Raw genomic sequence first — 14,369 nt, 5'->3', positions numbered from 1 at the left:
TGTGATTTAAATCAATTCAATGATGGAGAAATAGTAAAGAGGTTTATGATTAAAGCTGCCGAATTAATTTGCCAAATTGAATAAAAGTTTTCGAGTCTCTCACGTTAACCAAGCGCTTTCCTAATAATTTCGCCACTGACCGCCTTAGCGATTACGATAAGGTGACGCAGGTCACAGGTCCCATCCTACTCTGCAGTCTCCTCTCCTAGTAAACAAACTATTTCAAATCGAGTGCCTCACGTAACCGAAAATTGTGCCCATGTATGTAATAGAACAACAGGGGTAGCTACACAAATTAACATGCAATAGTTGTAACGACTTTTACACTGGACAAACTGAGAGATCATTTCAAACACGATATGAAGAACACATCAGTCACAACCAAATCTCATAACACCGCCACATACACAGAACACATCACAAACGCTAACCACAATTGTAGTAACATAGAAACAGACATGGAAATTCTGCATACACAAAAACACATCCACAACATATTCTCAATACACAATTAAATTTCAGATCACACACCCTATTTGACTCCATACTACCGAACACAAACAAGCCCACCACTGAAGCAACTTCAGAAGAAACTGGAAACACACAAGGCCTGCAGTAGTTTTGAAGATGGCTGACAATGAAGCCGAAACTAGTTAACTAAGATAATTTACCAACTTAGTTTCAATTTAAAACAAGAAAGTCGTTTCTATTTAACGATTTTTAATGTGTAACTGTTTCTGTTACTTACTCTGTACGACCTATCACTGAGTGCACTGCACATTACGAGATCTGTTGCTTGCTAGTTCATTCCGTTTGCCATAGAATGCAAAGTCTTGTAAAATGCCTACCTCTGTCTTGTACAGGGTGGCACACGAAATGTCATACCATTTCGTGTACACATAACACATATTTATTTGTAATAAAGTAGTACAATAATGGTAAAGAATTCATCATTATAGACTGAAAAATGTTTCCTATGGAATAACATGTTCAATGTGACTCCCATTTCCTCACAATCTCTTGCAAATGAACCCTTATGTTCGTCACCACTCTTTGACAGTGTGCGGCATGTGAACAATGTTGTAAATAAACAAAATGTTCAGTTCTGGGCAGGGGAACTTTCTCGCATACTGCACGAGAAAGAAATTTGGATTTACAGGACGAAAGTTGATATATGGGTCGCAATTTCAAACCATGGAATCATCAATCCATTTTTCTTTGATGAAATTATCAACCAAGTTCGGTACAAAGCCATGTTGGAAAACAGTTCTTCCCCCATCTCTTGGCAACAGATTTTCTACATGAGATGTTTGATGTCCGTGTAATGTCGCATCGGTTTCCTGAGGGTGGCAAAATGCGCCCACCTCATAGTCCAGACATTGATCTGTGTGATTACTTAAAGAGAAAGTGTCCTACAGGAAGCCATAAAATGTAATGCAGCTCAGAGTCCAGTTGAAGTTGTGTCGTGCATGTCAAAGAGTTGTGAGGAACATAAGGGTTCATTTGCAAGAAGTTGTGAGGAAAAATGTCGATCATATTGAACATGTCACTCGTCAGGAAACATTTTCCAACCTGTAGTGATTAATTCTGTGCTGTTTTTGTACTACTTTAATACAAATAAATGTGTATTATGTGTAAAAGAAATGGTATGACATTTCATGCACCACCCTGTATGTTCCACACAATTATAGAAATCCCTTGCTATCTTTTTGAGGGAAATATTTTTATTCCACTTATAATACAAGCTGATAGTCTGTTTTTCTTCGCTTGTTTTCAGTTTCTGAACATCTTATGAAAGAATTTCTTCTGGGTACTGTAACTTTTCGGAAAAAAACATGACTATTAAACTTCTGAAAGCGAAGATGCCTACTTTTGGGGGTATTGGCTTCAGTCTTGTCATTACTGGACTTGAGGTGTTCTTGTCATCGCAACTTTCTCTGATATCAGGACCCAACCTGTGATGTCGGGGGACAGGCTGACCGTGGCGCAGGCGCAGGAGGGCTTCCTGGGGATCATGAGGCAGCTGAACGGTCCTGACCAGCAAGAACTGCTAGCCTGGATCAAGAGCAGCTGGCAGGATGCTGTGACAGGTGATGATGCAATGCCAGGCTTAATGCGGTGAAATGTTCTCAATTTGTTACAAGAGTAATATCAATTGAGGTAATTATCCAGAACAACTGCTTCTGTCCTTTCGAGAAAAATACGTTCCAAAAGTCCCCGATTTTAGCCCCAACATTGAAAACACTAAGAGAAATGAGTGGAAAACGTTAAAATTTGAATTTGGAAAAAAAAAAAAAAATCTAAAAAACTCCCAATTTTCGCAAGTAAGTTCAAGACACAAAACATTCGAAAAAACGAAAAAGGAAAAACTTTAGATATGGACAACATTCTAATTTATAATAACGGTCAACTTAACATGCCTAAGATAATATAGTTTAACCTAACCTAGCATATGTCAATAACAAACCAGTTCAGTAAATACAACTACTACCACTTATCTTACATTAAATGAGAACAAGGTGCCGGTGCAGGTGTTACGTGCTGTTTCTTCTCACATTATAGATCTTTTGATTATGGAACAACAAGTTTTGATGGTGAAATCATTGCAATAAGTGAAAGTCTCAGGAATCTTCTATGCCACAGCAATAAATTTAAAAATGCAGTTACATTGTCAGACTCCAAAGCAGCTATTCTATCAATAGTCTCTAGACACACACCTTCATCTCAAACAGTAGAAATAACTAAAATGCTCTCTCAATATCACTCAATAAAAGAATTGTATTCCAATGGATACCATCCCATTGTGGAATCCTGGGAAACGAGAATGCGGATGCTTTAGCAAAGAAGGGCAGCACTGCTACTTACAGACCTGTTACTAAATCTACATATTACTCTGTGAAAAGATTTATTAAATCTACATACTTAGACTTCAACAAACAAAATTTGATAACACAATCCCAAGGGAAAAAATGGAACTCTCTGCATCAAAATCCACAGTTAATTCCCGATTTACCACGAAAATCGTTTGTAGCTGCATTTAGATTGGCAACAGGCCATGACTGTTTGGCCAAACACCTGCATAGAATTGGAATATATCAGTCCCCTAACTGTCCATTGTGCAACTCAAACCAAGAAATGGATTCGGAACACCTCAAAATCTGTGCTTCAGTGGCTGGCCATGATAATATCTTTGAAAAATATTGGAGTGGAAGAGGTCAAATAGACTTTATTGTCAAACATCTGGCATTAGAAAACAACAACAACTTTACTTACATCCATCTTGGAGCACAGCCTCTAGCATACTAACTTTTGCGTGTGCTGTCAACTTGCCACCAATGCACACAGACGCAATCTGGCGGTGACATCTCGTACAGTGTACAACAGATTTTCAATCGTACATACTGAACTAACCACATTTTCGGTTATTTGGAAGATATAACATCAGTGGCGGTTCCTCGGGGGAGGGAAGGGAGGAAGTCCTCCTCACATTTTTCTTCTTTTGAAAGTAAATACCAAATGAAATACGTGCCTTGAAATTCGAGGAAGATTCGATAATTTTTAAGTTCACAGCTATAAGAAAACCTCGGTTGATCGAGTTTTAAACAACGCGCGCTCATGTGCTGCTAGAAAACTGTGAGAAAGATGCGAGATTGTTTGTGTGGAGGAAAGTCAATCCATTCCTCCTTTACTGCAGTTAACTTACATAGACAACAGCGCACTACCGGCAAGAGAAAGAAGCAGAGTTTTAAAGCAAGTAAATGAACGGATAGGGAGGAGATCCTCCTCTGAATCAGCGCATGGGCAGGAAATAGAAACCAACTGGTCGTCCAGCAAGCTCGCTACCTCTGCCGTCTAACGATGCTGCATTCAACCAGACTATAACACATCTAGGAGGAGGCACAATAAAAACAGTTTAACGCAAAGTTATGAAAGACACCATATAAACTTTTTTTAAATTAGGAATCAAAATATATTATTCATTGCACTTTATATAAGCTACTATTCATGGTTTAAAACTTTCGAGGATATCTGAAAGTTGAAGTTGGATTTATATATGTTGGATACGTTAATATTGCAGAGCTTTTTGGCCCCTGAAATTCACTTCCATTCATTGTCTACGAGACAGGACAACAGCCAAGTTGTCAGTTTTGTACAAATATACTTGAAATTGAAAGTACTGCAAACTACATTATTTTTAACATAAAAAAATTAATTCGCCACCGGCAGCTTTGAACAATAATGGTAGTATGACTTTACAAGAACTGACATTCTTCAAAAGCATGTGATACTGAACTTTTAAAATGACAACACAGACCACGTGGGTGGGTGCAGTGTTCTCATTTTCCTAACAGATTATTTCCCATTCCCATTTCAGTAAAATGGTTCCGGTTACGTGTTAGTAGCTGGTCTCTTCCAACACGTGTGATGCTGTATTGTGCGCGAAAAATGCTGTGAGGTTGTGAATTTCCTTGTAATTGTTAATTTGTGCAATTATTCAACAATGAATGGAAGTGAAAACACATTATATTTTGGACAATTTAGGAAACTCAGTTTACAAAAACAGATTATTGCTATACAAAAGAGAAGGCCAACCCTAACACTACCTGGTCTTACATGTATGCATGTAGGCTAATTTGTAGCATGTTTCTCTCAAGAAGGCGTCATTTTGCACTGTTAACTTCTTTCCTCCTCTTAAGAAATATGCAGGAGCCGCCACTGTATAACATAGTTGCCATGACTTATGAAATGACCCTCGTACAGTGTAACTTTTTTTATACCCCAACAGTAAGGTGAATGTCAGGCAATCTATGGCGAATCCTCGGTCTCTTTTCGTCAAATACCATTTCGCTATCATCAATCCCATCAACACTAAATAACCGAGTAGTTGAAACAGTGCCATTAAATAACAAAAGAAAATCTGTGTACAGAAGCTTTTGCATTAGTTTCACTAGGCTGCATTGATTTGTCTCTCATTTTGTATTGTGGATGTTGTAGGGTGTGATGACGCTGAAGACTGTGAGGAACTGTTGGACGCCATTGTTGCTGACCTACGCATTGCACTGCCTCTGGATGCTGTGCTGCCATCAGAGACAATCAGGATACCAGACACTGGCAAGGTGAGAGTTGTCTGTTTAGATGGGTGGGCATAAAAATATAATTTACATTACACAATATTGACTTATACTTCAATTTGATATGAATTTTTAGTAACTAAAATAAGTTCTGCTATTATTATTATTATTATTATTATTATTATTATTATTATTATTATTATTATTATTATTATTATTATTATTCAGGATAACAGAGAGAGGGTTTGGAATTGAATGGGTTGCTGTACATCAGCTTCAGCTTCTTGTCTATGTGGATGATGTCAATATGTTAGGAAAAAATCCACAAACGATTAGGGAAAACACGGAAATTTTACTTGAAGGAAGTAAAGTGATAGGTTTGAAAGTAAATCCCGAAAAGACAAAGTATATGATTATATCTCGTGACCAGAATATTGTACGAAATGGAAATTTAAAAATTCGAGATTTATCCTTCGAAGAGGTAGAAAAATTCAAATATCTTGGAGCAACAGTAACAAATATAAATTATACGTGGGAGGAAATTAAACGCAGAATAAATATGGGGAATACCTGTTATTATTCTGTTGAGAAGCTTTTGTCATCTAGTCTGCAGTCAAAAAATCTGGAAGCTATAATTTATAAAATAGTTATTTTACTGGTTGTTCTGTATGGTTATGAAACTTGGACTCTCACTTTGAGAGAGGGGCAGAGATTAAGGGTGTTTGACAATGAGGTTTTTAGGAAAATATTTGGGGCTGAGACTGGAGACTGGAGAAAGTTACACAACGTGGAACTGCACGCATTATATTCTTCACCTGACATAATTAGGAACATAAAACGCAGACGTTTGAGATGGGCAGGGCATGTAGCACATATGGGCGAATCGAGAAATGCATATAGAGTGTTAGTTGGGAGGCTGGATTGAAAAAGACCCTTGGGGAGGTCGAGACGTAGATGGAAGGATAATATTAAAATGGATTTGAGGAAGGTGGGATAATATGATGATAGAGATTGGATTAATCTTGCACAGAATAGGGACCGATGGCGGGCTTATGTGAGGGCGGCAATGAACCTGTGGGTTCCTTAAAAACCATTTGTAAGTAAGGATTATTATTATTATTTATTGGAGAAAAAATGGGAGTATAAGAGTACAGTACATCAGTTATTTATACTTACTGAACAGTACTCTTACTCAGAAACAACTTCCTGATGCATTAGGAATTCCATCATCGACATTAAGAACGATAATAAAAAATCACGACTCAATCACTACAGCTGTGATGTCGGGAGGATGTAATCGCAGAAACTGAAATGTGGTAAACATGAGGACTTGGAGAACACGCATATGGCAAACAACTATAAATGTTTTTTTTTTTTTTCGAAATAATTAAGTACAGTACATATTGTAAATGTCTTTGATGTACAGTACAGCAATTACATAATGGAGTAATAAGTTACTTTATTACCTTTCATGAATCATGTATTTCAACAAAGAAAAATGCTAATAGATACTGTATATAAGTCAAAATTAGTCCTGGTTAATTCACGGTTTACACCCGGTCCCTTAAACAGCGTCTTATCGGGGTTTTACTGTATATATATCTGGAAGAAAAATACAACATACCTCACAACCACTGGGAGCACTATTTAAAATGTTGTATATATTTTTTCCATAGATTTCATATCAGTACATCACTTGATATGTAATATAAAAGGATTAATTCCTTGAATATTGTATGATGAGTCTTTGACTGAAACCATAAATGTTCATTGATATCAATATATCTGTTTAAAATTGTCAGATTGGCAACACCTATAACCAGTTTCTTCCCATCAGAACACAGCTACAGTACAGGCAGAATCAATAGGCGGGTTTTTGGTTCGGTACGGAAACAACTCACTCCACACTTTCTCTAGTGGTTTATGACCTGAACAAAGAGACCTTTCTGTCACTCCGTTCGAATGTTAGTTATTGACAAGTGCTCGTGTGTGAGACTACTGTGCTACAGTTTGTTCGTAAATAAATATATCTCATAATGAATACTATTTTTAAACAGGTACTAATCATTCGAGTACTGTAATCGCTGTCACGTCTCAGTCAGGCCCTGATATCAGAAGCCTTACTAAAGGTGTTGTTTATCAACTTCACTGTTTCTTGAAAGAACTGCGAGGACATTAAAAATGTCCTATCATCAACGCAGACAGTCACTGTTAAAGGTCAGTGGCGCTTCTTTACGATCGTCCAGAGAATTTATGCAAAAGGGAGACGAATAGCAGTAAAGCAATGATCCTATGGAGCCTAATTTTACATTTAAATAATAATATTTTTTTTAGATATTGTAACATTTTATTTTATGTTATATGAAGTTGTTTATTTAAGACAATAACAATGGAAAATTGTTTCATTATTTAGATTGTTGAAGACCATTATTAAGTTAATTTTTTTAGAAATTGTTCACGGAATAATGTAAATTTCTTAATGGGTATGCTAATTATATCTCTGTCAAATGGAGTATTATATTGTAGTCTACTACATATTCTTGACTGCTAAATTTTTTTAGGAGCTCCAGTGTTAGTTATAATTAGGTAAAATACATTACAATTCATTTTATATATCAATATGCCTGGTAAATTATTAAATAAGTATATAATAAATTTCAATCTTAAGACATATCAACTTGCAAATGTTTATTTGCTATGTAATAACAATATGAACGTTTTCGCCGTTTAGGGCATCTTCAGATATAACAAAAAACATATAATCTGGACCTATAACAGTAAATTATGCAAATGACAAAGAATAGAAAACAATATATGTAATACATAAGATTCATGAGCTATATGTAAATATGACATAATGCAGGATGAATATAGAGATAATCTTTGGATTTTAAAATTAGACTAGACGAATATTTTATACATATAGCTCATGTTACAATTAAATATACAATGGTTAAAATTTGTCAATGATGTTAAAATTTAAAATTTATAATGATGATAATAAAATATTTTAGAGTAATCATAGCTGAGAATTGTCGTGAGTTACAAGATAGTTTGCGTAGCTGATGTTCGTGTATTTTGTAATTGTTTCATCTGAAAATTGGAGAAATAATAATAAATGCAAAAATATAAACGAGTTATTATATAGAGACGCAGATAATTATTATTATAAGATTACTTACTAAAAAACATTTATTAATGAACTAATGTTGTTTATGTTAAAGAATAGCTGTTAGGTGTAATTAGATTTGTTGAGATATTTGAATAAATGCTCATTGATTATGAGTGTGGTGGAATGTACGAGTATTTCGTAATAGATAAATCATAAGTTAGGTATGAATTTTAATCATACACTGAAATTTAAGTAGAGAAAATCAATATTGTAATTCGTAGAATTAGTAATAATTAGATGAGCTATAATACCAATATATATGTAAGTGATTTAAGGCAACGGTAGGATGTCAAATTAGAGTAGTCACCAATCGTCAAACGACATCCATTTCAAAAGCCAACGATCTCTCTAAGTAAGTAATCTTATATTAATTATTACCGTTGCCTTAAATCACTTACATATATATTGGTATTATAGCTCATCTAATTATTACTAATTCTACGAATTACAATATTGATTTTCTCTACTTAAATTTCAGTGTATGATTAAAATTCATACCTAACTTATGATTTATCTATTACGAATACTCGTACATTCCACCACACTCATAATCAATGAGCATTTATTCAAATATCTCAACAAATCTAATTACACCTAACAGCTATTCTTTAACATAAACAACATTAGTTCATTAATAAATGTTTTTTTGTAAGTAATCTTATAATAATAATTATCTGCGTCTCTATATAATAACTCGTTTATATTTTTGCATTTATTATTATTTCTCCAATTTTCAGATGAAACAATTACAAAATACACGAACATCAGCTACGCAAACTATCTTGTAACTCACGACAATTCTCAGCTATGATTACTCTAAAATATTTTATTATCATCATTATAAATTTTAAATTTTAACATCATTGACAAATTTTAACCATTGTATATTTAATTGTAACATGAGCTATATGTATAAAATATTCGTCTAGTCTAATTTTAAAATCCAAAGATTATCTCTATATTCATCCTGCATTATGTCATATTTACATATAGCTCATGAATCTTATGTATTACATATATTGTTTTCTATTCTTTGTCATTTGCATAATTTACTGTTATAGGTCCAGATTATATGTTTTTTGTTATATCTGAAGATGCCCTAAACGGCGAAAACGTTCATATTGTTATTACATAGCAAATAAACATTTGCAAGTTGATATGTCTTAAGATTGAAATTGATTATATACTTATTTAATAAAATACATTACGTTTGGGAATAAAATATTATTAGGATCATAAAATGAAATATTATTTAATAACTTGTCAATAATACATTAACTTGAGTAGATGTAACTGTCACTGGCGACTATTTTATCGACTTTTTTTCAACACTTCTTGTATTGAATTGTTGATGGACTTCAATAATACAGACGCATAAACAAGACTGAATGAAACTCACCGCACAGAATCAGAATAGTGCTGAGTGCCCAATTTATAAAATGATTTTTTGTGTTATACTTATTATGTTATTTATTTTATTAAGCTAAGCCATTCGTAAGTGTGCTTTCATTACGAAACTCGTTCATATTACAATAATATACATATTCCACAATCAGTAAACATACATTAAAGGCCCATTCACAATGAAAATTAAACATAACCATAACATAAACACAGAAGTTTGCGCCCAGGCTACTAAATGGAATCATTCACAATGATTCACATAAGCATTGACATAAACATTACCGTAAGACGTTAACATGAAAGTTTGCAAACTCCAAACTTTCATGCTTATGCTTACGTGATTTGCAAACAGAACACAATCGTGGAGCGATGAAGTATACGACAGAATATGAGGAAATGGCGTCATTGTTATGTTGCAATGGTTACCAAGTATGTTTGCTGTTATGTTTACGTTCCCATCGTGAATGATCTTGATTTTAATTTAAGGTTTATATTCTTAAGTTAACGCTTATGTTATGTTTAATTTTCATTGTGAATGAGCCTTAATATTTTGTACTTTAATTTTTAATTTTATCGTGATTCATAAAGTTGGTAAGAACTCATTCAGCTATCACATCCAGGAAAGAACAGCAGCAGCCATGAGAGCAATTCACCAGATAAGCGACCTGACCAGACTATCGCTGGAAACAGCAATGGTGCTACTGAAGACAGTCATCACACCAATAGTGACATACGGAATCACCCTCATATGGGAAAAACTAACCCTTACCGACCTAGAGAGAATAGAGAAAGTCAAAGCACGCTTTCTCAAATGCACACTAGGAATAGGAAGAAATGCACCTTCAAGACTAGTGTACGAGATGGCCAGAGAAACTTTCTACGTAGAGACATCAGACTCCAAATACTACTGCAATCGACACAACCCTACAAAGACCTCCTAGAGAGAAGAGAAAATAAACCCCGTACGATAGACCCTGATTTCTACGCCACAGGAGCTATGGTAGATAGGAACTGGACAAAAGAAAATCAGACTCAAAGACATGCAATAACCCGCTTCACGATACATGGTTTTCACCATGAGTTGTGCAAGACAGAAAGTTACCACGAACCGTGTGAAAGTTGTGTGTGTGAATTGTGCAATTTAAAATGTGAAAGATACCATCTAACAAAATGCAAGAATAACAATAAGACTCTAAATGAATACGCCAAGAACTGATATAAACAAGATCTCAAATGCCTTATCAGGCGCACCTTTATTATTATTATTATTATTATTATTATTATTATTATTATTATTATTATTATTATTATTATAAAGTTGGTAAGTATACTGCATAAACATTATTAGTATTTACTTTTTCAACACAACATTCTGAAAATACATAAATACAAAATATTTGTGTAACACAACACATATTTCAACACAACATTCTGAAAATACATAAATACAAAGTACTTGTGTAATGCTAAATACAGGGTGCGTCAGAAAGAACGGATGGATTTCACATGGCAAGAAAATTGTAAAGATTCATCAAATCAAAAATTTATTGTTATCAACATATTCACCAATACATGCAGTTTATTTATGTAAAACAACATTATCCATATGATGTCCTTGGCTTTCAATACAGGCATAGAAGCGTCTTCTGATGTTCGCCATCACTTTCACAGTCATAGCTGGTGCAATTGCCACGATTTCTTCACGAATCGCTGTCTTCAGTTCGTCCAGTGTATGTGATCGATGTTTACAAACTTATGCCTTCAAATGGTCCCAAAGAAAGAAGTCGCAGGGCGCGAGATCTTACCGTAGCCTCGGACAATCTCAGTGCAATAGAATTTCGTCCAGGTGATTTCTTCTTTAATGTTGAACCTGTGATACGAAATGAAGCCTCCCACCGCAAAATTGTATTCCGAGTTGGAATCCTAGCGTGACATCCGATGTCGAAATGAGTCCTGAGTGGCGATCACAGACTCTTCATTTTTCAAAAATGTTTCTGCGATGAAAGCACGTTGTACACCAGACCAACACCATGTTCTCAACTGAAACTGCATTCTCTGGCTGACCCAACAGTCGTGGTCCCCCTCACTATATCTCTCTCCTCGTTGCGTATCGATAGTTTGAAATCCATCCGTTCTTTCTGACGCACCCTTCATATTTTGATTTATATTAGGTTTACATTACTCTTTATTACATTTGTGAAATGGCTTAACTTGCGAAATATTATGATGATAATACTGAGTAAAGAACGTAGGCCCTATTTGTAATTAGTACAAATCACGTTATTATTTTATTTATTTTCTAAGTTTTCATGTAGTGAAAAAGTATCAAATGGAGGAGAAAGTTATTAGGGACAGGACTATACACCAAGCAGGTTCTGAGGGGTGTAGGATTCGGGGTAGGCAAGTAGGGGTTCGCCAGACCTGCCGATTTCTTCTGCCCCTAGTATAACTCACATTGCCCACAAGATGGGAAACCAAGGAACTTCTATGAGGATAAATTTCCGTCATAAGAGTTGCACTCCCTTGATACAATTGTTCTATGTTGCAGAATGCAGACTGCACGCCGCAGCACATGTTGCATGTGGATGCGTTCCTGTACAACGATGACTTAGTCGACACATTGTGTGAGGAAGGCCAACTGGCACGCAGTTACTGTCTACAGTGTGGCTCTCGTAACACCCGTCCACTAAGTAAGTGCTGTTGTGTGTTACATTGTTGTTGGACCAGTGCCTAGGCACTTGACAATGAAGTCATTGGTCATCTTGGACTCCAGTACTTTTGTACCGTGTCATCTTCTTGTGGCAATGCTGTGTGTCTTTTGAAGTGTTCCAAATGACAAAGAACTATCCCATAAAAGAGGAGATACATAAAAGATCACTGTTGCAATATGAAAGAATGATACGGTTACCACATGATACATACTGGACAAGCCACCAATTCAGATGCAGAAAATTGAAAACGAAAAATGAGTTTCTACAGGCAATCCAGAAACTAAGATATATATTTAATTTTAATTTAAAACCAGGGAAGTTCCTATTACCTAAATTACCATTACAATATGACAATATAAAGTATAATACATTTTTAATTAAGGATTTGAAGAGAGAGAATCATCTACATTTGAATTAAAACAGATTGCTCTTGGAACTATAAATACATTAATACATTCTATCCCGACACAGTTTGGTTATACATTTATACAGACAGCTCCAAATATCAAAATGATGAACCAGCTGGGGCTGGAATATATTTCAAATTATTCAGTTTTTTATTTTTCTACAGGAAGTCCTTCTACTCACTTTGATGGAGAAATTGCAGCACTCAACAGGGCATTAACACAACTTATTTATCAAATTAATATGTTGAAAAATGCTGTTATATTTAGCGACTCAATTTCTGCAATCCAAGCCATAGCTTCAATCAATATTCTACAAATTCCAAAATCGCAGAAATTCAATCAACAATACACATACTGGCAAAACAAAATAAAAACCTGTATCTCCAATGAATCCCTGCCCATTGTGGTATTATGGGCAATGAGATTGCAGATTGTTTGGCAAAGAAAGGAACTAAAATATTACAAGTACCCTTGGAAAAGAGATCTTATCACAGTGCCAATTTGTTCATACAAACACAATTTCAAATCAAAATTCTAAAGAAATTTCAAGAAAACAGAAATAATAAATCTTGGTCAGTATTGCTTACTGAAAAAAGAACATATACCTGATTCTCCTCGACATGATTCAGTAGCAAAATTTCGGAGGATAACTGACCATGACTGTTTAGCAGCATACCTGTTTAAAATTGGAATTTTTGGTTCACCAAAATTCATCCTGTGTAATCTAGAAGTCTCTTTGATGAATCAAGAACATTTACGAAAATGTCCAGCTTTGGCATCAAATCTTTTGGATTCAAACTCTTAAATTATATTGGGAAGCTAGAAGGCGAATGGAGAACTTCCAAGTGCCTGGGAAATAGATACTATTACTACTACTGCCACTGCTGCCGCTACTGCTACTACTACTACCTTGTGTTCCATGTTCATTTTTTCATTTGCATCACAGAATACACAGGCGAATGTATGGGAAATTCCTATCCTGTGCAGTTGGCTCGCCAATCATGACTAGTGTTGAGAATGGTATGCACTAAAAAAGCCTTAAAATATACACTTAAAATGCCAAAATATGCACTTATACAGGGTGAATCATAATTATGTACTATAAAGTATTGCAGAGTATTTTATACACCAAAACAAACATATAGTCAGACCATCGGATCTATGCCCCCTTAAGATGTGCAAACTGAACCCTAATTCCTTCTCAGCCTCGGTAATTCATTTCTCTCCCTGCATTCCTATCTCTCTCTCCCTTTCTCTCCCCCATTATTCACAATTTTGGCCTTCTTGCGGGACAGTTTGGACTTGCAGTCCAGTGTTGTCAACTCAGTATGAATACTGTAGCACGGAGTGGCGAAAGAAATATTATTAATCAAGTACGTAATAGCATTTTGTGATGAAGAGAAACAAACAGGTCAATATCTGTTTCCTATAAATAAGGCAGCGAAAAGAGCAGCTGCGATCACAGGTGAGGCTTATTTTATTTCAATTGATTACGTATTAAAATTACTTACTTAACTAATACTGATATAGTACAACATTTTAATGTAATTTATATAGGCAGGTCAGAGTGCCTAATAGAGAAAATCAGGAGAGAGGGAGTCTG

The 14,369-nt window shown here is 35.1% G+C and overlaps 1 protein-coding gene across 1 annotated transcript in view; it reads left to right on the top strand.

Annotated features, from left to right (window-relative positions):
* LOC138692256 (uncharacterized) overlaps window positions 1-14,369 on the top strand; it is a 32,594-nt gene that overhangs the window by 3,998 nt on the left and 14,227 nt on the right. The window contains exons 2-4 of the mRNA XM_069815414.1: window positions 1,948-2,090; window positions 4,996-5,117; window positions 12,197-12,338. Coding sequence (XP_069671515.1) covers window positions 1,948-2,090; window positions 4,996-5,117; window positions 12,197-12,338 — 407 coding nt within the window. The remainder of the gene's footprint in view (window positions 1-1,947; window positions 2,091-4,995; window positions 5,118-12,196; window positions 12,339-14,369) is intronic.

This window comes from Periplaneta americana, chromosome 16 (assembly GCF_040183065.1).
Source record: "Periplaneta americana isolate PAMFEO1 chromosome 16, P.americana_PAMFEO1_priV1, whole genome shotgun sequence".
NCBI lineage: Eukaryota > Metazoa > Arthropoda > Insecta > Blattodea > Blattidae > Periplaneta > Periplaneta americana.
This window is presented reverse-complemented; position numbering and strand designations above follow the sequence as displayed.